The 23604-nt window shown below is 38.2% G+C and overlaps 4 protein-coding genes across 5 annotated transcripts; 2 read left to right on the top strand and 2 right to left on the bottom strand.

Moving 5' to 3' along the window:
- Window positions 1–898: 898 nt before the first annotated feature.
- LOC104604596 (uncharacterized) lies at window positions 899–1960 on the top strand. Its single transcript, XM_010269025.3, has one exon. The coding sequence runs from the start codon at window positions 1056–1058 to the stop codon at window positions 1893–1895; it is 840 nt and encodes a 279-aa protein (XP_010267327.1). The 5' UTR covers window positions 899–1055; the 3' UTR covers window positions 1896–1960.
- A 3506-nt stretch (window positions 1961–5466) lies between these two features.
- Window positions 5467–7054, bottom strand: LOC104604597 (anaerobic nitrite reductase HB2-like). The gene is made up of 4 exons (XM_010269026.3): window positions 6829–7054; window positions 6583–6697; window positions 6353–6469; window positions 5467–6240 (listed from the first exon to the last, which is right to left on the bottom strand). The coding sequence occupies exons 1-4, from the start codon at window positions 6924–6926 to the stop codon at window positions 6025–6027; spliced, it is 546 nt and encodes a 181-aa protein (XP_010267328.1). The 5' UTR covers window positions 6927–7054; the 3' UTR covers window positions 5467–6024.
- Window positions 7055–11588: 4534 nt separating this feature from the next.
- LOC104604598 (putative ADP-ribosylation factor GTPase-activating protein AGD6) lies at window positions 11589–16382 on the top strand. Of its 2 annotated transcripts, XR_736430.3 has the most exons (4): window positions 11589–12561; window positions 15114–15203; window positions 15422–15901; window positions 16122–16382. XR_736430.3 is itself a non-coding variant. In XM_010269027.3 (3 exons), exons 1-3 carry the CDS (start codon window positions 11755–11757, stop codon window positions 15782–15784), a joined length of 1260 nt encoding a protein of 419 aa, XP_010267329.1. In that variant the 5' UTR covers window positions 11589–11754; the 3' UTR covers window positions 15785–16082. The 2 variants fall into 2 exon arrangements, 1 of the variants encoding a protein (XP_010267329.1); XM_010269027.3 differs by lacking the exon at window positions 16122–16382 and having other exon boundaries at window positions 15422–16082.
- Window positions 16383–17146: 764 nt separating this feature from the next.
- Window positions 17147–18182, bottom strand: LOC104604599 (uncharacterized). The gene has a single exon (XM_010269028.3). It carries the CDS (start codon window positions 18107–18109, stop codon window positions 17408–17410), a length of 702 nt encoding a protein of 233 aa, XP_010267330.1. The 5' UTR covers window positions 18110–18182; the 3' UTR covers window positions 17147–17407.
- Between the last annotated feature and the right edge of the window lie 5422 nt (window positions 18183–23604).

A 23604-nucleotide genomic window follows, 5' to 3' on the forward strand; every position in this document is an offset into this window, starting at 1 on the left:
TTAATGTTAATTCCTTTAATTTTGGCATTTTTCATGTATTTATTTTTTATTTTTAAATTTTAATTATTTTTTGGGATGATCAGAATTGACCCATGGGTCAACCCTAACCTGAACATTTAAGGTTAGGGTCTAGCATTTGGCAACCCAACCCAAAAATCAACCCGACCCAAAATCAACCCGAAGTGTCTTGACTCAACCCGAACCCGACCCACCCAACCCAATTGCCAGGTCTACTCCCTGTAAATGTTTAGATTTGTTGAACAGATCAAGATTTTAAAAACCGAACTGAATACAGAACTGTTTTAGTTACTGATTTCCGGGTCAAACAGTCCAATCATCTAGTTGGAATGAATGGCCTGTTCTGACTTAAAAAGATAAAAAAATAAATTAAAATAAAAAACTGGCCAAAAACTATTGTCCAGATCAACAGTTTGATGGTTCGACCACCCAAATCAGCGGGTCGCTGATCAAATCAATAGTTTTTGGCCCATGAGTGATTTTTGGATGAAATGGAATCGATTGCCTGACCATTTCCGAATCAACTGGTCCAACCGTTCGATCCGATCCGATTTTCAAAACCATGGAATGGAACAGATTGAGTAGTCAGGGTACCCTTTTGGCCGAAGTGCCTTCCTACTCATTTACGCAATTGACAAGTTGCAGCCAATAACCACAACAAAAATAAGATTAGTTTAAGACAAAAAGTTGGATGGCACCAAACCAAAACTTGTTATCACAGAATCAGTAATCCAAGGCTGATCAATAGCAAAAGAATACTATAAAATAAATAAAGTGAGGCACAACTCTAGATATCTATAGCTATATATAGTGAAAAGTATCTTATCTATCACTCTAGATTACTATAAAATACCCAACAACTTGATTTATTTCAGTGACTAATTAAGGAGTCAATGTCAGGAGACATTTGATCCCTCTTTGTTTTTTCTGATTTGGGTCCAGATAATAATGGTATAAAAGTACTAAAGCCATATCTAGCTTTCATGAACCATCTCTCACAAAATTTTGCTAGACCAGGCTGTTGCAGATGATATGGGATGGAGAACATGGAGTCACCACCCCAACAACCCTCCCAAGAATCCCATCTCCTCCTCACCCCACTAATGATCTCCATGGCAGGAATTGTGGCCACAGCTCTGGCAATTGTAGCCTACAATTTTGTGCTGACCAGATACTGTGTGAGCAGGCGCCAAGATGAGACCTCTGAAGCAGTTCAAGGGAACCAGGCTGCAGTTGGGTTGAAAGAAAAGGTGCTTGAGTCCATCCCAATTCTAGCTTACTCCAGCAAGCAAGGCGGAGGGCTGTTTCGTGCTGAGCAGAGCGAATGTGCCGTGTGTTTGGGTCATCTGGAGGAAGGAGAAGTGGTACGACTGTTGCCCAACTGTCGACATGCTTTCCACCTTCGTTGCATTGATAAATGGCTCGCTTCGCATTCGAATTGCCCGCTCTGTCGAACACCCATCATGGCCTCCATGTCTGTGGTGTTGCCAGTGCTCGGCCCTGTGGATATGGAGGTGGAAGAAGAAGATGATGATGATGATGCTGAAAGGCATGTTCCAGTTCAACAGAACAGCAGCCAAGGTCTTGGTGCTGGTGCTGGTGATACTATTAATATTTCCATCGGGCCTGGGAATTCAAATGCTTTGCTTCAACAATCTTCTTCTTCTTCTTCTTCTTCTTCTTCTTCTTCTTCTTCTTCTTCTTCTTCTTCTTCTTCTTCTTCTTCCCTTGTCTCAAAAGTTGGTTTTTTGCAGAGTAATTCATGCAGAGTAGAATCTGTTAGGTGCTTAGGTTGTGCATCATCCATGTTAATGAAATCCTTATCACTATTGGGGATGGTTCATGGCGGTACAACCAATAGAATCCTTCCCCAATGAATCAGTTTTGATTCAAATGTAAACTCTACTCATTAAAGTAAAAGGGTGGTTGTTGCAGCTGATGATGATGATGACTCTCTCTCTCTCTCTCTCTCTCTCTCTGTACCAAAAGATATATGAAAAATGATCTTTGCTTTGCTTCTTGTAGTAATTCTTCATGTCACTGTGAAATGGAAAAATTAATATACCTAAGAAATGAATCTAGTGTAGCAGATTGGTGACTATTGCAACAGAATTCCCTTCATCCCTTCCCCTTTTGACTTGGGCTTGCCGTTTCCTGTTTGTTAGCAGGTTGTTCATCACTTGCTGGGGCACTGTTTCTTCTTATGAATTGAAATTAGAATTCTCAAGCATTTCTCTCCATAGACTTGGCCCTATCCTCCTCATTCAACGGTCTTGTAGCCATGGTTTTAAATCTTGGAAATTTCTTTCCTTTTTGACTCTTGATGGATCCATGATCAAATTTTTATATCTTAGACAAAACATTTCACTGAATTTCATATTTAATATTTTAGTATTTTGTAATAATAATTATATATTATATAATTGATTCTATATTTTTTCATAATTTCTATCCCAAAGCCACCCACAAGAAAAGAGAGGAGGAGATTGGTGACTGATGGAGGTTGATCAGTATGCTTCATGGAAAAGCAAAGCTGTGCAAGGCCCATCCAATTTGTTAATTTAACCACTAGCTAGTTTTTCTTTTGGAAGGAAGGTACAACCTTTATGGTGGGTCCTATTTATACTTTAGTGATACTTATCTGAATATCTGATATCTCCTTGTTAATTATATGTATCTACCAAAAAATCCACATTCAAGTTTATTCGATGAATAATGTGCATGAATTGGTAGGTTTTAATCAATCACAGTCACAGTCAGCGCACTAAGGGCTTTTCTTTTTCTTTGCTTCTTTTCATTCATTATACCACCTTTTAATGGAGCCATATTCCCCATTCAGGATTGATCATAAAAGAAAAACTGATCTCATCACTCATGCATTTGTATTAATGCAAATGAAATTGCACTCCAAACAAACGGAGCTGTAGCTAAGAATCTCTTCAAAGGCCCCACTGATACCTAGAATTCTTCTGTTTTGAGGTCCCACCACACCATTTATGAGTTGTAAAATTCTTTTAGCACAACAGCTTCAAGTAATGCAATAAAAGTTGCAAACTCAGTTCTAATTAGTGATTGAGCAATGCGTCTTCATCTCTTGCTTAGTTGCTTTAGTTCTCAGAATGAATACATATCTTTAGGACTAATTCTCAGTAATTTCAATCTTCTGTGTAAACAGTAGCAGCAATCCATGGTCTTGACAATGATACCCTATTAAGTAAATATACTCTTCAAAATTCTGGTCCCATGAATCTTATACTTTTGTTTGATCTAAGTAGTCATTTCAGGCTCAACTAAAGAAACCTTTTTTCCAACTATTTGGAGTTTGGCTACATAAATAATCCTGTTGTCTTCCATGAATCCTCCAGGTGGATTGGAGAAATTTGCTCCAACAAGTAGGGCTGTAACTTGGACTGGGTTAACCTGAACCCAGCCCAAAAAATTGGGTTGGCCAAGCTGAAGTTCAGATTAGGGTTAGGGTTGAAAAGTGTGAATTCAACTTCGGGTTGGGTTAGGGTTGAGGCTTTGGCCAATCTGACCTAGCTTCATATTTGTATGCATAAATATTATATTAACAGTTATTTATGTGAGTATTAATACGCACACACACACACATATATATATATATATATATATATATATATATATATATGTGTGTGTGTGTATATGTATGTATATGCATGTGGCATGGATGCATATGTGAAAATATACATTCATAAATATATGTATGTATGTATTATATATCTTTTTATACATATGTATATCAATAAATTTAAGTTTAAAGGCAAGATTTTTAAAAAGTAACTATATCCTTTTAACATGTAATAATACTAAAACTGAATTGATCTCAACCCTTAAGCTTAGGAGATAAGAACGTGGTAAAAGGAAATAGAGAAGTTGGACCAACCCAAGCCTAGCCCAAAACTTTAAATTAAGTTAGGGTTGACCTCAACCCGACTTAACCCGGCCGGTTCTATTGGCACCCCTGCCAACGAGTGCTCCTCAAGTCTTTAGTTCATTTGTAACTGACAGCTCTGGTAGCTCATTCTGTTTATCTAAATCTCCACTAAATGTAAAAGTTAGGTTTTTGACCCAAATCCAATTAACTAGTGCAAATTAGTGTTCTTCTTTCTTTGACTGCAACACAAACAGAAATTGGTCTTATTCCAAATTTACAATAAGTGGGTTCAATTAAGATGATAAGCTTGTGCTCTAGTCTAGAATAAAAACAAAGAACACTGAAATCGTTTCATTCCATCATGTATCTCTACTTATGGAAAGGAACAAAACTATTCAACAATCATCATACAATGGGCCCATTTAAAACAATTTCAAAGGCCATCCTGTTAATCTGATCTTTTGTGCGGTTGTACTTCCAGTAGGACCCAATCATCTCTCTCTCTCTCGTGCGTTTGCACTTTGCACGCTGAGCGTGAAGCAGCAATAATGTGGGTTGGTTATCTTATCCCTCTTTTCATCATTGTATCATGAATTCATGATAATGTTTAGCCCAGCAAACATCCAGAGCAAATTCAGCCCAATAATTGCATCACGAGTTAATGATAGGCCTCACCTGGCCTGGAACGGACCACAACTCTAATATCTTCCTATTATCCTATTTGCTTCGCTTGGACCAATGGACAGAGTAGAGTGAGAGCTGCCTAGAGTGAAGTCGCCCAGATGTCAATTTCAGAAGTTTAGTGGTATGTTATAGTCTTAAAGGCTTTCGGTGTATTGGTCAAGATTGTAACAGCGCTGTAAGTCAGGCTGGGTTAGGTCGGGTTGAGGCCAACCTTAGCTCAGTCCTAAATTCTGAATCCCAACCTTAACTAAATTCCTTCAACCCTAATCCAACCCGAAGTCAATTTCAGATAGGATTGAGCTCGGGTTAGGTCCAACCCAACCTTCTTCTCATCCCTTAAAACCTCATAGGATTTCTCGATTTTAGATCTTAACTCAGCTTTCACTACATATATTAATCCTATGTTTTATTAGTATTTATTTGTTGATATTTTTTTTTGTTCTTTTGATACAAAATTCAGAAAAACAAGTGTTAGAAATTACTATAGTTTAATATGAGTTATGACTTACGATAGATCTTTCTTGGGTGACAAACAACATAGAGGAGATTAAGAATAAAATTTTCAAAAAACATAAAATAATGTTATCAAGGTTTTAATCTTTCTGATTAGGATTAAGTGAAATGATTATCTTAAACGAAATACATGATACTATGTGGTGGGTGCTATACAAATATCATGCATCTAAACAAATCAATATATGTTATATATTGCATATAACATATATTTATATATGTGACATGTATTATAGAGTCAGGTTCGGGTTGAATCGGGTTGGCTAAGGGGTCAACCCTAACCCAACCCAAAGTAAAGTTGGGTTTATGAATTTCAACCCTAACCCTAACCCGAACATCAACCCAACCCAACTTTTTCAGTTGGGTTAGGTTGGGTTTGGGCCAACCCGGCCCAAGTTGCAGCCTTAGCTTGTAACAATAACTCTTTGGGGCAACAAAGAGACCTCTTAGTTTTGGCTCAACTATTGTAATTCCCTGATTCAGAATATCTATCTACAAGCTCCAAATTGATTCACTTACATTATTCACTCCAAATCATTTTAAGAAATAATTTGCCATCATCATGGATAGAAATTAAGGCAGCAATTGAAGGAATTAGATTTAAGCACAGATGCCCGGTTCATGAACATAGGAAATTCTCCACGAGAACTTGACAATAAATCTAACTTCCCAAACAAATTATTGTCACAAATTTAAGTATCAGGCACATAATTTCTTTTTTCTTTTGAGAACATAAGAAATTGAAATGGCTTTATATAATTCTCTGGAATTTGCTATGAACATGAAGGAAGGAGCGGTAGTTAAACATAGTTGATTAAAAAAAGAAAATTTTGGGATAGTCCAACATTTACGAACCTCTCTCTCTCTCTCCCCCCCCCCCCCCCCCCCCCCATACCACTATATATAGACTACATCTATCTATTGCAGTTTGCAGACCAAACCCAGTTGATAGTTAATGAGTCAAGAGCTATTGGCCAAGTGAAGCTGAGCTGCCTCCTCTCCTCTTTCATCTCAGCCTTGATGGCTGCCGCCAACTGATCAAAGGCTTCACCCCACGCACCGGCCATCTCTTCGCTCCACTTCTCTCCAACTGCTTCTTCAATGGTCGTCAGTAGAGCTTCCTTCACCACCTGATCAGAAATTAACATTTAACAGTGAATAATCGATCATCTAATTAATTAAACAGATGAACCCAATATCAAAGAATCTGTATATTGTTAATTGTTTGCTTTCTTTGAGCACCTCGAAATGGGCATCGATGACTCCCTTGCTAAGATGGACGGATCCCAAGTTCTTGAGTGTATTCTCTGCTACAACCACCTCTCCCTTCTCCCTCAGTTGAACGGCCGACTCACACGTCTTTTTGAGTTGAACAGAAGAATTTAAACTGATTAATTAGTTGATGAACAGAATCGATTAATTTATATTATATCTATTCACCAGCTCGATCAGTCACCACGCACACTACTCACCATCTTGAAGACCTTCACGGCATGGGCCTTGAGCCTTGGATTATTCTGAGGGAGCTCATTGGAGTCCTTGAGAAAAGAGAACATGTTCTTGGCTGCTGGTGCAATCTCTAAGATCCTGACGACATCATCCTTCACAGAATTAGAGCACAGAAACAATAAGGTTGCTCTTCAAATGATACAATCAATTAAAACCGCCATGAAAGAAGAAGGCAGAGCTAGAGAGCTAGGCTCTCTCTCTCTCTCTACTTAGGTGGTGAAGAAACGTAGGCTGAGGGTGTGTTCTGCTTCATGGTCTCCCATGATTCCTTCACCAAGGTCTCCTGCTTCTCTGTGAATAAACTCATGGTGATGATCGAAATATCTTCCTTCCCAGCTACCACTCGCTCAGTCTCAGAGTCTCAGGCCCGCAGTTCAGCTCACCCATTCGCCAGCTCGTCCTATATTTCAAGTATATCTGGAGCGAGGTTGACCGATCGTTGCTTCCTTGTTTCATGTGCGTCCCCACCTAGGCACCTACCAGGCGATATGATTGTGTGGTGCTCTTTCTACCTTTTCTCTGATTTTTGTTTCACAAATTTCTAAAAATCTCGAAACATGAACGTCAAGTGTAAACTACTAGATTTTTTTCCTAGTAATATTTCCCTCTGATAACTGTTTTTGTAACATTTGCCTCACTCACACATTAGTTCTTTCCTTTTCTCAAAAGGGAAAAGTCTCTTTCTCAAACCCCTCTACTTTTTTATTGTCCGCTCACATAGTCTTATTTCTGATTCCCAATTGAATTAGGGTTATTATTTGGAATTCCTCTATCTCTTTGCTTAATAGTATTTCATGTTCTTTTACTAGTGAAATGTGGGTTTATTGTAAAAAACTTTTCCTTGTGTAGACCTAGGGATGCAAATGGATTGGATTCAATTTGAATCAAAGTATATTCGAATTCAATCCAACATTGTTCATGTCGGATCTGATCTGAATCTGATAGGACTTGATTTGAATTTGAATCCCATCGGTAAGTCAAATATTCATATCTGATTTGATCTGACTTGTTTTCTTTAAAAATTAATAAATTCTTAAAAAAATTAAAATATACTAATTTAAATAAAGTAAAAACAAAAATTACAAGTATTTTTTAATTATTTTCATCATATATATACATGTTTTTTATAAATAAATAAATAATATAACAAATTTATAAAAATGTAATATAAAAAATATTTATAAATAAATGAATAACATATATATTTAAAAATATATAATATATATTGGAGCAGATAGAGGGTGATCCAAATCCGATTCGATTTATAATTGGATCCTATTATCACATCTGATCCGAATTCGACCAAATAGGATAAGATCATGATTCGATCCATTTGCACCCCTATGTAGAACTAAAATGCCCCTACAAAAACAAAATAAATTAGGAAACATTTAGGAAATTGGTACACTTGCCCACATGGCAAAAGAACATGGGCAAATGTACTTAAGGCTCAGTTTGGAAGGAGTATAAATGCAAATATGTAGAGTGCAAAACTATGTATTTTGTATTATTCTGTATGTATTTGACTGGACAGATTTATATTTGTACTCCTTCCAAACTGAGCCTAACTTTATAACATTTTCCCAAATAACACTTACCTGGATAAATGTATTTGCCTAAATAGATAAATTATCACCAACAAACGGGACCTTAAATTTACTCCGACTTTTCTGACCTTCAAAGCCTTTATCACAGATATTTAAAGAAAGCATTCCCTCTGTCATGCAACCCCAATGAAATGTAAACACACCAATGCTTTAAAAAAAAAAAAAAAAAAAAAAATCTATTGATGTGATGCCTTGAACTTAGTGTAAATGTTTGTGTCGTGTGTTTACATGTTTTTTACATTAATATTTTCATATCCTTGCTAGGGATGTGCAGAATGGGCTAAGTTTAAAGTAAGTCTAAGCCCAATCCAAATAATTAAGATAAACCCGATCACTCCAATCAGGCCCACACTAAGGCTGTGTTTGGCAAGTTTTTCAATAGTGTCTTCTGGGCTTCTCAAATCCAGAAAGCCCAATTTTTGAGTTTTTTTCCATTTGGCAAAAGAAGACAAGAAGCCAAAAAGATGGGCAGATCAAAAAGGTTGTGCAAGCACAAAAATCCACAAAATTGAGAAGCTCCAACTCAAGTTTATACAAATTTCAGGCCTTCTAAGCTTTATCATACGTGTGCCAAGAAACGTATGATTGAGAAAATAGTTGGGGTTCTTCAAACAAAACCACCCATTCCTCAATGTGCGTGTAAAACCCTCCTCTGTAGAAAGTATTTTCCTCCTCCTTTCTTCTTCATCTTCGTTTTTTGCTTTCTTTTTCTTTTTCGTTTTCTTCTTCTTCTAATGTGAACCAACAATAGGGAGAGAGGGAGAGAGGAATTATTAATTATCATTACTGTGAAGGAGGGACGATGGTTTTTTTTTTTTTTCAGAAACTCAATGCAGTGTAGATTCTTTCACTGATTTGATAGTTCTAGCTGGTCTAGAGCTAAGCAAGAACCTCCTTGCCGATATATCACAAAATTTCCTCAAATCCTATATTACTGTTTATTGAAGAGTTATTTTCGCTACAATTGATTATTAAAAATTCTGGGTCTCCCCAAACCGCATCTAAAGATTTCGAAGGGACATAAATAGTAATTAGTAAATCAACGCAAGTGATGGTGATAAATCAATGTGGACAAAAACTATAGCACCTCTCCCGGTGAAGGCTTTTTGTTTTTCAAACCTGCAAATATTTTTCATTTTTCATCTCAACAGGGTTTACCTTGTATGCCTTCTTTTTCTTTACTTTGAATTTCCACATGGGTCTGCTTTATTTATTTGTTTAATTTTGGGGAGGGTTGAGCTTGGTCTATTTTTCTGTTCAGTTGATCCTCTTTTCAATTCTCAACCTAGTTAGTTCTATTGCTTTTTTCTCTTCTGTTCATCCTTTTTCTTTATTCATCTGCCATCTGGCTTTTGCCTTTTGATTCTTTCGCTATTTATATGATCTGGGTTTTAATTTTTTTCATAACTTCCCTGGTTTTAAATTCTTCTCTTTCTATCTTGGTTTCCTTCTAGGTATCTCTTTGCCTCTCTGTTTAATATCCAATTTGCTTACCTTCGCTTCTGCTTCTCGTTCCCTTCATGCTAGGTTCTTTGGCCTTCCAATCTGGGTTATTTCTTGTGGTTTCCCTTCTTAGTTTTCTTGTCTTTGGATGATCTGCTGATACCAATATGAATTCAACTGCGGGGAGGCATGTTTCATCAAAATTGTTGTGTGTTTTTCGAGGATGAGTTGAGAGATCAGAGACGACCAGCTCGAGTGCTTAGAATTAAGAGTGCTTAAATTTGAAGAACTTCCATTCAATTTATTAAAACCCATATGCTTCCTTTTGTTTTAACTGAAGTTTCTATTGTTTACTTCCCCTGTTTATTAAATTGCTTCAATGTCTTGGAATTGAATTTTCCCTTCTATGGTCAAGCTCCCTCCCAAGATCAAATCAAAGGGTTGTTTGCTAACGTGAACCAACAATGGGGACAGAGAGAGAGAGGGGGGGGGAATTATTAAAAATACATATTAATTACTATTACTGTGAAGGCGGGGGACGATGGTTTTGTTTTGAAACTCAATTCAGTGTAGATTCTTTCATTGATTTGCTAGTTCTAGTTGGTCTAGAGCTAAGAAAAAACCTCCTTGTGGGCATATCACAAATTTGCCTCAAATCCTATATTACTAGTTATTTTTGCTACAATTGATTATCAATTCATTTCTGACTTTTCCCAATTGCCAAATTATAATGCTTATTCCTCTTTTGCATTGATGAAGATTAGCTATTTATTGGAAAATTATTTCTGTTACACACAACTATTAATTCTCTAATTTTCTTGTTATCTCCTAGAATTACTATCATAAATAATCTTGGAACATCTAATGGTTCTTCTTTGAATTATTTCATACTAAAGAGGATATCGTACACTGTAACATCCATTTACAATTTTATATTAAACAGGATATTGAACACTATAACAGCCACGCGGCCAATAGATAATATATGTGCTGGCCCAAAATGAGAGTGGGGCCCATATTGTTTTTATTTGCATAGGTGGGTGGAATGCATGAGTGGGTCCCACTTCAATATTTTTTATAGGTAAACACATGAGTGGGGTCAAGTAGGTGATGTATGTGTCAGCAAAAAGATGAGAGTGGAGCCTACATTGATTTTTGAGTGGGTCTCACATTGATATTCCACGTGTATTAAGCACATGTTTATTCATCACTGTTATGGACTTTGCCAAACGATCTTCATGTCTTCCGAGCTTTCTATAATATCTGTTACAATTATTGCAACCAAACAGTCTTTGGACTTTGTAGATCTACTTATGAAAGCTCCTGTGGTCTTGGATCTTTAGCTACTAGAAGATCTTCCGTTGAAAGACCTGCCAAACGCCCCCTAAATATGTGCTCAGGTTAGGCTTAGAGGCCTATATGCTCATATTGGGCTTAGGCCTAACCCTACGAGAATGCCGCATTAAGTCAAGCATTAGAAGGTCAAATAACGCCTTATCAACCGTCGAATTCGAATCCGAGAGGATCCGTGCTAGCTGTTCATTGATTAGTCAGAAATGAGAAAACTCGTGGTTGATATTCAATGCTACACGGCACGTGGGACCAGGCTCGAAACACCAAAAAGTCCGATCTCTAGAGATTGATCGTTGGTTTCGAATCAATCTTCGGAGTTGATCGTTATACGAATCCAAGGAGCCACGACTCGTCCTCTCAGAGTATGCGTTAGAACGTTCCACGTGGCAGTAACATTGCTTCCTCATCTAAATTTCGGACTTCGGTGTCAGCTCTTCGGAACACTGGTCCCACCTTGTCTGTAGGGCGAAGAACATAAGAATTGCATGCTCTCGATGCATGAGCGTTGTATTCCCCATGGCTTGCCAGTTGCCATTTTACGACGCAGAGAGAGAGAGAGAGAGAGAGAGAGATTTGTGGGTGAAATTTAACAGAAAACAACGGAAACTCCCTTACCTCCCGTTCGACCAAATTCCTCAGCTATGAAACGAAGAGGGAATATGGACTCACAAAGCATAACCAACATCCAACCGCCTACACCGGACTTCGGTTTCCCTCGCTGCGGATGTCGCAATGTCGTCGTGTTCGGCAGCAGTGGCTTCTCGTCGTCTCCGGCAACTGCAATCCCTCCCGGCAAACCGTACCTGCGTAGACTGTTTGCAGAAGAACCCACAATGGGCCTCTGTCTCCTTCGGAGTTTTCATGTGCCTCGACTGCTCCGGCAAGCACCGAAGCCTCGGAGTTCACATCAGCTTCGTCCGTTCCGTCACCATGGACTCATGGACCGAACTCCACCTCAAGAAAATGGAAGCCAACCCCGGAGGCAACGAAGCCCTTAACGCTTTCTTCACCGCCCGCGGCATCCCCAAAGAAACCGACATCACCATCAAATATAACACCACTGCCGCCACCCTTTTCCGCGAAAAAATCCAGGCCATCGTTGAAAATCGTCCCTGGACTGAGCCTCCCATTATCAAAGAACCCCCCCTAGATTTGAAACCCTCGAAGCCGCCTAAACATAACAGCGCGAATTTCAGTACCAATTCTGAGTGGCAATGGGGTGCTTGGGATGATAATGGTGACTCGAATCCTAACATCCGCAGGAATCAATCTGTTGGCAATATTAGGGTGAACACCGAGTTGGATGGTCCCAGTCGGTCTTATTCTTCAGACAATCTTTACGGGAAAATACAGGCATCCGCGGCAAACAAGGAAAGATTCTTTGCCATGAAGATGGCAGAGAATCAAAACAGGCCGGAGGGAATTCCGCCTTCTCAAGGAGGAAAGTATGTTGGGTTTGGCTCGACTGGAACGAGAGCAATCTCGAGGAGTAATTCCCAGGGGGATATGATATTGGATGCTGTTTCTGCTGTTTCTCAGGTTAGAATGTCTCCAAAATCGGATTTTCTTTTCCCTTCTTGATCTGGGTTTGCCTTTGTTGATTCATTTTTCCCATTCTGATTCTAAATGTTGAAAGTTTACGTATCCATTTTTTTTCTCTTCTATTTGTTTGGCCCATAAAACAATATCGTATAATAGTTGTCTCTGTTACCCCATTTTCATAAAGGATTCCTTTCTAGCTCATGTGAGAACTTCTACATTTACATGAAATCTCGTCCTTTGTTATGATTTTGCATACAATCTCTTAATAATATGAAAAAAATTAAATTCTGATTGTTTCTCTGTGTGGAAAATATTTCAATCCCGTAAAATTTCAGTTGTATTTCTGCATCTTTTACGGCCAAAACTTTGTCTTCTAACCCTTTTATATTGAAGCAAATGCTGTATTAAGGAAATAAATGTTCATCCAACTTCTTACTGTAGATTGCATAGTCTTTCAATCTGAAGTTTATATCAGTGTTATTTTCGTTTCATTGTTGAACTGCTAGGCATGACATTTCAATCCTGCAACCTAAACCCTTCAAATTTGCAATCTAAACTTGGTGGCTAGACTTCCATGCATTCTATATTGACTTTTGTAAGTACAAGAGCTTTTTTTTTTTTTTGATAAATAACAAGAGCTATTTAAATATTGGTATGATCTGCATCTGAGACACCATAATTTTCATGATTTGGAGAAACGCCATTCACTTCTCTGCCTGAGATTTCCCTTTTATATATTGTAACAAAAAACTTCGATGTTCTATCAATGGTTTTTCCTGAAGTTATTTGTTGTTCTAATTGCCACATCAATTCTCTCCCAGTTACCATCTTTTCTTTTATGCTTAGTTTATTATGCATCTCAAGCCTATATAAGAATCCCCCAACTCAGCTTACTCTTAGCTTCAAGTGTAAAAAAGGAAGTAAACCTTACTGGTTTTATATGCCTATAAGAAATGCAGCAGCAAGTTCCCTCATAGAACTGATTACTTCAATCTTTATTATTTTGTATGTTATTAACTATTAGCTTGTTAATTATGAAAAACAACCATGAAGCTATAGGTTTCTCTGGTGTACAAGAACAACTTTGATACCACCTTACTAGAGAGATGGCATCATATTGGCACTTGGTAACATGTGGATTTACTATAGTCTGTGCATAGTCTTTACTCTTTAGTACCACAAAAGTGTGTGTGTGTGTGTGAGAGAGAGAGAGAGAGAGGAAAAGAAAAAAAAAAGTGCTTTTCTTTTCCCTATGATTTGCTTGGCTTCATGGAACCTCCACCAATGCTGATTTGACACATTTCCCTTGACCTTCTGTCTTCTCTGTAAGGCCAAAAAGACCATCACCCAGTGTTTTTGCTCAAGTCTTGCCCCTTCATACTCCTAAAATAATGCAAACTCATGAAATCAATTATCCACCCCCCCCCCCCCGCAAAAAAAAAAGAAAAAAAAATCCTCAGGTGGGTCAAAGTTGATGCCAATGATGATTTTTGTTTGTGTTGTGCCATTGGTCATGGTTTTATACCAATACATTAGGAGTATCACAGTATTACAGGCATGAGTGCTATTATTTATCCAATAATTTGTTAGATTCATTTTTCAATTTTATTTATTTTGTTTTCTGCTGCTTTTCTAATGATATGAAGGTAATCTCCACTTTCTTGTCTCTATTGCTGATGCTTTTTAATGCAGTAAAGGTATTGATCAAAGCAGCAACCAAGGGAGTTTTATTAAATATAAGAAGGAAAATCCGCCAATCAGTCTATAGACTGAAGGAGGACAACCAGGAGTGCTTAAATGGTTGAGAACATGACAAGATAAACTCCCAGCCCTAGACCCCCCCCCCTAAAATTGTAGTTCTCCTCTAGTAACCTCTCACCTGGTAAGAGAGTCAACAGACAACAGCAAGGCCATTAGCAGATTCTAATATCCAATTGAACTAGATATTCAGATTGGATTCTAACAACCTTTCTTCTCTCAGTAAATGTTTAATAGCTCGATAATTATGTTGCTCTCGATGATATCCTGTTTACAATTTCACCTGACAGTCTAGTTCAACCATGAAGACTTTCCATCCAAATGAGAAGAATATATACAATCCTGACTTCCAACCTTGGAGAAGAGTAGTTAATTCTACTCTTAAGATGTTCCTTTATCTGTTCTGTTGGTAGTGAAAAAGATAATTTTCATCGTGGTCTCTAAAAGCTCCATCTACACCTGATGAGCCTAGGTTTCTGAGGCAGCAGACATCTACATTTGATTTGATCTCTCCTTGTAAGGTGGCCATTAACTCCATTGTGGTTTATTGTCCGCCAGTTGCAAGTCCTGCCACTATTATCCTACCTCTAAGCATGGAATATATCAACACTCCTTCGTATTCACGCTAGTCACCAGCCAATAAGCAGCTCTCACCATTTGTTCATTTTTATAAAAAATCCAAGCATATCAACTAAGTTTTACTGAATACTGATAACAATTGTGTGTCATCTATGGCATGAAAACATCCAAGTAATTGCATCTTGACTCATTAAATTTTTGTTGCTTCCTAGGGCTTCAGTCGGTTAACTATGGTTGCATCATCTGCTGTACAATCTGCGGCTAATGTAGTCCAAGCAGGAAGAAAGGAGTTGACTTCCATGGTGATTATCAAGACCATAAAATTTCAGTTTTGTTATGCACGTTTCCTCTTTACATTTTTCTACGTAAAGACCTCATTTAAGTTGATTTGTGGTATATATGCTTCATCTTTCCCATTGGTTAAGACGATTTTCACACAGTAAAAGATAAATCCAAAGCTAAAGCTTTGAATTTCAACTTACTATTTATTGATTCTTTGGGTGCATTCAACATTTGACAGGTGAGAGAAGGTGGGTATGATGATACGGTAAACGTAGTGGCATCGAGGACCACAGAACTTGGACATAGAACCTGGGGAATTGTGAGAGACGTAATGGCAATGGCAACACTAAAAGTCGAGGAATACACTAAAGATGGAGTTGAGACAAAGGCAGGAGCAAAGGGGCATGAAGGATTGGGTGGGATCAGTGATAGTAATGCTGGACAACACGGGGAGAGTAAACCTGATGATTCATCTTTCAAAGGCTGGGACGACTGGGGAGCGGATAGTCCCACATCTTCTTCTAACATTGGAAGAGAATTTAAGGAGACTACCAAGAAAGAGAAGGACCACAGTGATGAAGTTTGGGGTGGATGGAATTGATGACATGAGAGGGGGGAGGGGGGTTCAAGACTTATTCCTTTGACTGTTCTTAGGCATGGGAATATTCTTAACAAAGAATTGAACTCAGAGTGGGTTCTTGCTGCCATACTTATAGAGGTATGGTTCCTCTTAAAGAAACTAAAGATTAGCTTAAGTTAATGAGATTATTTAATAAGTGAACATATGCAGTGGCTATTTTCTGTAAATTAAGTATTTTATTGATTGTCTCAATTTTTTCCTTATATTAGCATGGATCTTAATAACATATATCTTGTAAGTTGAACAAGTTAAATAGCCTTATTTTTCTGACCATTTCATTTTTTTATTCATTTTTCAGGTTTGTATTTTTTTTGGGGGGCCTGTATAATATAAAATGTCATTTGAAGCCATTCTACAAACCATGTAAAGAAACTTACATTATCCGTGGTTGATCCATAAAAGAGATGAACCGGTTCATATTCACTGAATTTTATCAGTTGAAAATGGCAATATTCATTTGTTATGGGTCTGGATTATAAGGTGTACTAACTTGTGATAATATTTCTTTTTTTTTTTGGTATTCAACTTGTGATAATATAATAATATTTCTGGATTTAAATCATCACCATCTATAAGCCTTATCTTAGCTAGATAGACAGAAGCCCTCTTCTTTGCCTACACTGGTAAACACATAGCACTAAGCTACTTCAAATAACATCACAAAATATTAGCATGTGTTGGCACCATGACAGAAAGATTTCATAATAATAGAGTTCCTTTCTGTCTCCATTTGGCTGCACTTTTTCCAGTTCTCTATAATCTAATTTCAAACTTTTTCTAAAGCAGCACAAATTTTGTTTTTTATATGAGGTTGATTGGAAGGGCTGTCCCATCTCATAGGATAATAAGAGAATAGGACCAGTTTGATTTCTTCTGTAGGCAAAACATTCCAATTTGGTGGGCTACATTTCAATGATGGGACCATATCTTTTGCATATTCACACATGGAAGCACAACAGGAGACCACATATAATTAAGCCAGCCTTTGATGAGGGCATCATCATCACTCATCACTGCAACACTTCGTCTCTGATTGTATTCATAAGTTCTAATATTTGATCATTTTTTCAGCTTCAATACTCATTACCATCGCATTTAAGCACTTCCCTACATCATAAAAGTGGCATTTCTTGCATGGAAATTGTAGTGGAAAATCACAAATTTCATGTAGGTTCCACTTTCTTCAGTGATCAGTAATATATATAGCTGATACAAACACAAATTGTTCACTGAATGCTTCACCCATTTGTGTAGAAGATGAAATTGCTAGTTATAAATGAATCAGAGAAAGATATTGGGAAGAAACTAAAACAGAGGAAAAGAGGCTCCACAAACTCTCCGAAGTGTACAATAAACTAACAACAGCACTAACACCCATAATTTTTACACCCAGAACAGACCAAACACTGAACAAGCCATATCTGCCTCCAGGCAAGAAGGCCTTACATACATACAACAAAATGAGGCCCTTGAAAGAAAAATAAGATAGATAAACAACATTGATTAGTAAGAGGTTAAGGAGTCAGCAGTTTCTTAAAAACACTGAAAAAAAAGGGCCAACTGGTGAAGGAAGAGAGGCCTATCCTATGCGGCCTGCGCTGCAGCTGTTTTATTAGACATGTAGTTGGTTACCGCCTTGGTCCCCTCGGCGATGGCATGCTTGCCGAGCTCCCCCGGCAGAACCAAGCGAACTGCTCCTTGAATCTCCCTCGACGACAATGTCATCTTCCCCGTGTACTGCGACAAACGAGTCGCCTCTCCGGCCAACCTCTCGAACATGTCGTTCATGAACCCATTCAGCACAGCCATCGCCTTTGACGATATACCCATCCCAGGGTGCACCTGCTTCAGCACCCTGAACACATACCTCTTGTATTCCTCCCCACCTTCCTTTCTTCTCCTGCCACCCTTTCTCCTTTCTCTCTTTTTCTTCTTCTTATCTTCTCCCTTCTGCTCTGTCTTCTTCTCCTCCTTTCCTTCTTGATTTATCTTCTCTTGTTGGCCTCGTTCCCTTGTTTCTGGTGACACTGCAACTGCTCCGTCTTCTTCTTGGACTTTGTCATCAACCATAACCCTTCTAGGCTCTTTCTGGACGAGTTGGTCTTCTGGGGCTCTCACATCTTCAATTGCAACTCTAATAGGCTCCTTGGTTGATTCGACTATCGTCTCTTTCTCGGTCTCCCCTTCAGCCTTCTTGCCGTCGACAACAGCAACGCGCACCGTCTCCCTTATCCTAGTTGTCTTCACAATTGTTCCCACCACCTTCTTTGAACGCTTGGGAGCCATTTCGCTTCCTTTTCCAGCTCTCTTGCTCAAGTGTAACTGCAAGTTCTATTTGACCGGTTCGAACCCAAACAAGCTGGGAAGAGTGCGTGTATCTTTATAATAACCGTGTTGGATCATGAAAGAATCTAGAGCTTGACGCGTATCGGACAAGTGTCGAACAGGTTTTGAACTAAACGGCTACGTGGGGTTAAAATTTCCATGGTAAACTGAACTCTCCTGGTCGTTTCTAGTCCCTAGGGGATAACTACTGGAATCATCTCTGTAAATATGTGGCCGTTCCTTTTAGGCTTTTACTGCTTTTTGGACTTACTTTTTGCCCTTTTGTCTGTCTTGATCTGGATGAATTAATCTACAACTCCACCGATTGACCAGAGAAGTTTGTGACAATGAATCAGTGTTCTCATTGGTTTTGCCCTGGCAAACAAAACGACTAAATTAAGCCCAGAAGGGCACAAGAAAGACTCAATACGATAAAGGGTCATTAATAAATCATTCAACAAATTTTGATTTGATCCCCTCAGAAGTCAGAAGTCAGAACCCAGAAGCCATGTGTCCGGTTTCGTTCCAGCAGATATCTGAATTTGACATTGAAATGGGTCCTTGTAAGATTGAAGGTGAAATGATGGAAGTCCAAATCAAAATCATCTAGCATCTCTTAAAAGACCTGACTTGACTAGACCGCTATGTTAAAGGGTGTTGATCCAACCAGGCAACCAGCGGAAAGAGGTTCAGTTCGGCGGTTCCATTGACAACTCACCATCTCTCCTAATTAAGTGAAACATATTAGTCCAGTAGCTCAGATGTCTGTCTTATCTTCTTAAAGAAAGCCACATGCATGCCCAAGCCTTCTTGTCATTCCCCTAACGCCAGCAGTGAAATAAACGCTAAACGCTGCTGCTCTGTTTTCTGTACTTTCTTGAGCCCCAAATGACAACAATGTTGTTAAGTAAATTAAGGTTATGTTTGGATGGATGATGGCATTTTAATATGACATTTTATATCAAAATGCCCGCAAGTAAAGGTAATGGCATTTCATTTCATGTCGTTTTGACATGAAACATGAAACATGAAACTTGTTTGGTTGGTACTTATGTTGACGTTGAACAAGTGTTTTGAACAAAATTGTGATTGGCATTGATTGACATTGGTACTTAAAACGTTTAGTCATTTAGATGAAATGATTGTATTCAATGTGACACCACTCTACTATACTTACTTTTAATCTGATGGTCAAATTTAAGTATAAATATTTTCCGATGATTGGATCATTGTTACACATTGATTAACATCTAGATGCACATTTAATGGTGGAAAAAAAACTTTGCTTTAGAGGCAGAGTTTATGGATATTCCATAAGAGTTTTGATCCTGATTGTTTACCACTTTTATGATGTCAATTAATTGATTATAAGTTTTTCTGTCATCAAGACATCATGGTTGAACACCCCCCCCCCCCCCCCCCCCCCCCCCCCCCCCGCCCTCATTTTTGTTGGAGGTGTAAAACGGGTTGTGCCTGGGCTATGTTGTCTTTCACAGACATAATTTGAAGTCAGCCCAGCACGGCCCACAGACCAAGCCCATGCGGCCCCATGCCATGCCATGGGCCTGGCCATGCCGGGTTGGGCCACAAGCTGGGCCTTAGGCGTGAGCCGAATCAGGCTAGACTGAGTTTTTTTTTTTGACATTTTTATTTTTTTATTTCTTTGGGGAACTATTTGAAAAATAAGAAATCTAACAAAGAACAAAAAAAATACTTAACCAAATAAGAAGTCAAAGAGACAAAAACTTAAAGTGAATAACAAATTAGAAGAAAAATAGGAACTTTATTTCATTTAAATTTGAATGATACAAAGTATACAATTGTTGGATGAATGACATATGAAAATTGGAAATTTGAATAAATTAATAAAATATAAAAATATAATATAGTTACAAATTGAAAATAAAAAATACGTTATTAAACAATGTCAAATAAATTAAATAAAATTAAAACAAAGTTTGTAATAGTTTGGAAAAATGCTATACAATTATTGAGTAGTAGACCTGGCAAAAAGTTGACCCAACCCGCGAACCCGACCCAACCCAACCTGAAAAAATAGGGTTAGGGTCTCATATTTAGTTACCTGAATGTGAAAATAGCCCGATCCGACCCAACCCAAAAAAACTGGGTTGGGTCATGGGTCAACCCGCTGACCCGATTATCAAGTCTAATTGGGATTATTTATGCATTGTTAGAAGTTTCCACTCTTTAATTTTTTCTATTTCGTCTTTACTTTCTATTGTTTACTCTTTAAATTGTTAAATGTTCAAGTTTTTTTTTATTTAGAATTTTAAGGTTAATTCTTTTAATTTTGACATTTTCATGTAATTTTTCTTTATTTTTTAAAATTTTAATTATTTTTTGGGATGACCCGAATTGACCCATGGGTAACCCTAACCCGAACATTTAGGGTTATGGTCTAACATTTGGCAACCCGACCTGAAATCAACCCGAAGTACCTTGACCCAACCCACCCAACCCAATTGCCAGGTGTATTGAGTATACAAAACAATATTGACTATATCATTTTCTCTATTGTTCTTGACTTTGACCATTGTAGGAATTGAAAATGGTGGATGATAGGCTATTTATAAGAATTATTAAATTGGTATGATGAGAATGGTAGAGGATAGGGCTATTTATAGGAATTGAAATTAATTCAATTGCCCAAAATACCTTAAAAAACTAGCTATTTTTAGTTGTTGGGAGGGGTATTTCGGTCATTGTAAAGTTATTTATCATTTTACCCAAAATGCCTTCCCAAACTAGCTGTTGTATAGTTGTTGGGGGGCATGTGTGTCATTCTTTCTCCCCCCCCCCGAGCGTGGCCCGCTATGGACCCCCGAGTTGGGCCATACAGGCCTGTGGACAAGGAACCTCGGGCCTAGCACGGCCTGGACCATCGTGTCGGGCCTAGCATGGCTTGTGTGCCATCGTGTGACTGTGGTGTCGTGTTGTGTCGGGCCACGGATGGCACGGCTTGATTTACACCTCTAATCTTTGCTATGATGCACCAATATATATCTCTACACTGCCACATAGGATGCCAACTAAGCATGTGTTTGGATTCTTTGGAACCATGGGCATTTATTGAATAAACGCTGCCACATAGGTGCCAATTCAGCATTTCCCTCATTATGTGGATCCGTACACATAGAGACTTGCAAAAGCAAGCATTGATTTATGTGTGTGCCTACATTGGGGGAAGCTTTATTTTAGCGCTTCCCCAAACGGATAGGCATTATTCACTGTTTTGCTGATGTGGTGCCTAATGATGCTTAAGTGTCAATAAAAAAATTCATTATTGCTTTTCTTGGTTTTGCAAACAAGTCAAATACAAACATTTAACGAATAAACAGCTACGATTCCAAACACATACTAAAAAACAATTCGTTGGACTGTCTCTTCAAATTGGCAGATGATGGAAGAAACATCAATTCGGCGTGCCCCCTTATTTATTTTTCCAGTAGAAACCTTTATGTAGAAACAGCCATGGTACCAAACATCACCTAATCCAATTCATGTCTTACCCCATGTCCACAATAGCCTTAGCAGACGTTAATATGTACAAGGTTCCAACTTTTTGGACCTCAATAGCACTCAACAGTCTCAAAGGATGTTGAGCCAAACCAAATTCCCATTTGGAAGGGCCAAAGTGCAAAGGCCTTTGGCTTTCTAAGGTAGGCCCCACACATACAGCTAATAAGTTATGTCTGAGGAAAAATCCAAACAGTCTGAATCAGCTGTCAGTCAATCATTTGAAGGGTGTCTTCTTCGGCCTTTTTAAATAGTTTATCTGGACCAATTCAAAGCAGCTGAAAGAAACTTGGTTCATCCCTCCATTAGTCTGTTTCAGCCCCTTTAACTCACAATAGATCACTTTTTCATATGGGTGTTGGTGATGGTTTTTTATGCACATGACCAGATCTGTTCTCTCTTCCATCACCTATTTGGAACCAACCACCCCTAGGGGCGATTGCCATTGTTAATGATTTTGTTTTTGATTGAAAAACAACCATGGCGTGGTAGGGTTTTCAAGAGAAATGGGGTAGGAAGGTTTGGGTCTATTATGGATTTTATTTTATAGAAAAAAAAAAACATTGTTTTAATTTTGTGAGTTGGAGCATTAGAGAATGATCCTTAACATTTCAGTTCAAGTTCTGAGGTGAGCCGAGGACCCATTTTACTATGTTTTTTACCCAGCCTTTATGCAAGGACCCCCGCCCCTGAAAACAATTATTGTTCTTGTTCACATGCAGTTAATTTTCATCTTTGAAAACAAAACCATTCACATTGATGAACACACACACCCCCACTCTTTTTGGTTTTTCCATTCATCCCCATCTCAGTGAGAAACAATTCAAGAATGCATAATTTGATAATTGGATATGGCACTGAGCAGATGGAGAATGTAGCCAACCCCATATAGTTGAGAGATGATATGACACTGAACAAAATGGCACGGAATTCTAACATAGATGGGAAAAATCACGTTTCATCGTTGATGCTATTTATGCAAAAATGGTACCATTCTGATGTTACTTCGCAAATTCAGATTCCATTCCCATATTGAATAACATTAATAATTAAATTAAAAAGTATAAAAATATTACATATATATATATATATTGAAATTAAAACAAATTTATAAAACTTGAGCAAATAACTCCTTAGATCAGATAGGGGCAGACCCATATTCATTTTAATTATAAACGGATTGAATTTTGATCACCCTTAACCGGATCGAATTTTGCATTCATTCATTCATGTAGAGGCCATTGCCTGATGCTGCTACCTACTATACTATCCAGGATCGATCTTAGGAGGGGAGGGATGGACTGAATATGAAGCTAACCACCAGCAATTTTTACCTACCTACATTGTTTGTACTATGGCCATTATTCATTGAAGTTTTGACATTTGGCTTCAAAAAAAAAATCACCAAACGCTCATAAGTGATTACCAGAATAAGCCAAATTTGGCCTTAAGCTTCTTTCACACCAAATATCCCAGAAAATAGCAAACGAACCTCATCATGGACTATAGAGACTCCTCCCTTTCACTTAAACCCTTTAGCTGCCAGCTGCTAAATAGCAGAGTCTAGGGAGTTTGAGCATATATAGAAGCATTCAATCAATATTGTTCATTAGACCCAATTCACTCTCCTATCAAGACATTCCATAGTCAAGCATTTGGCTAGGGCTGAATTCAGAAACATTGATCACATCAGAATGTGAAAATTAGGGTTTAATTAACCATACACCATATGCAGGTAAATAATCACTTACCTCTCTCTCTCTCTCTCTCTTCCTATATATTGACAAAAGTACTGTCCGGTTGGCCACCATAGCAAATCCCAACTCCGTGCGATCTGCTGGGCCAAGATGGGGTCGGCCCAAGCGTGGGAGTGTCCTAGAAAGGCAGTCTGGCCCACAAGACACAAAAAGCCTAATATG

This window comes from Nelumbo nucifera, chromosome 6, assembly GCF_055504915.1.
Source record: "Nelumbo nucifera cultivar China Antique chromosome 6, China Antique-T2T, whole genome shotgun sequence".
Taxonomy (NCBI): Eukaryota; Viridiplantae; Streptophyta; class Magnoliopsida; order Proteales; family Nelumbonaceae; genus Nelumbo; species Nelumbo nucifera.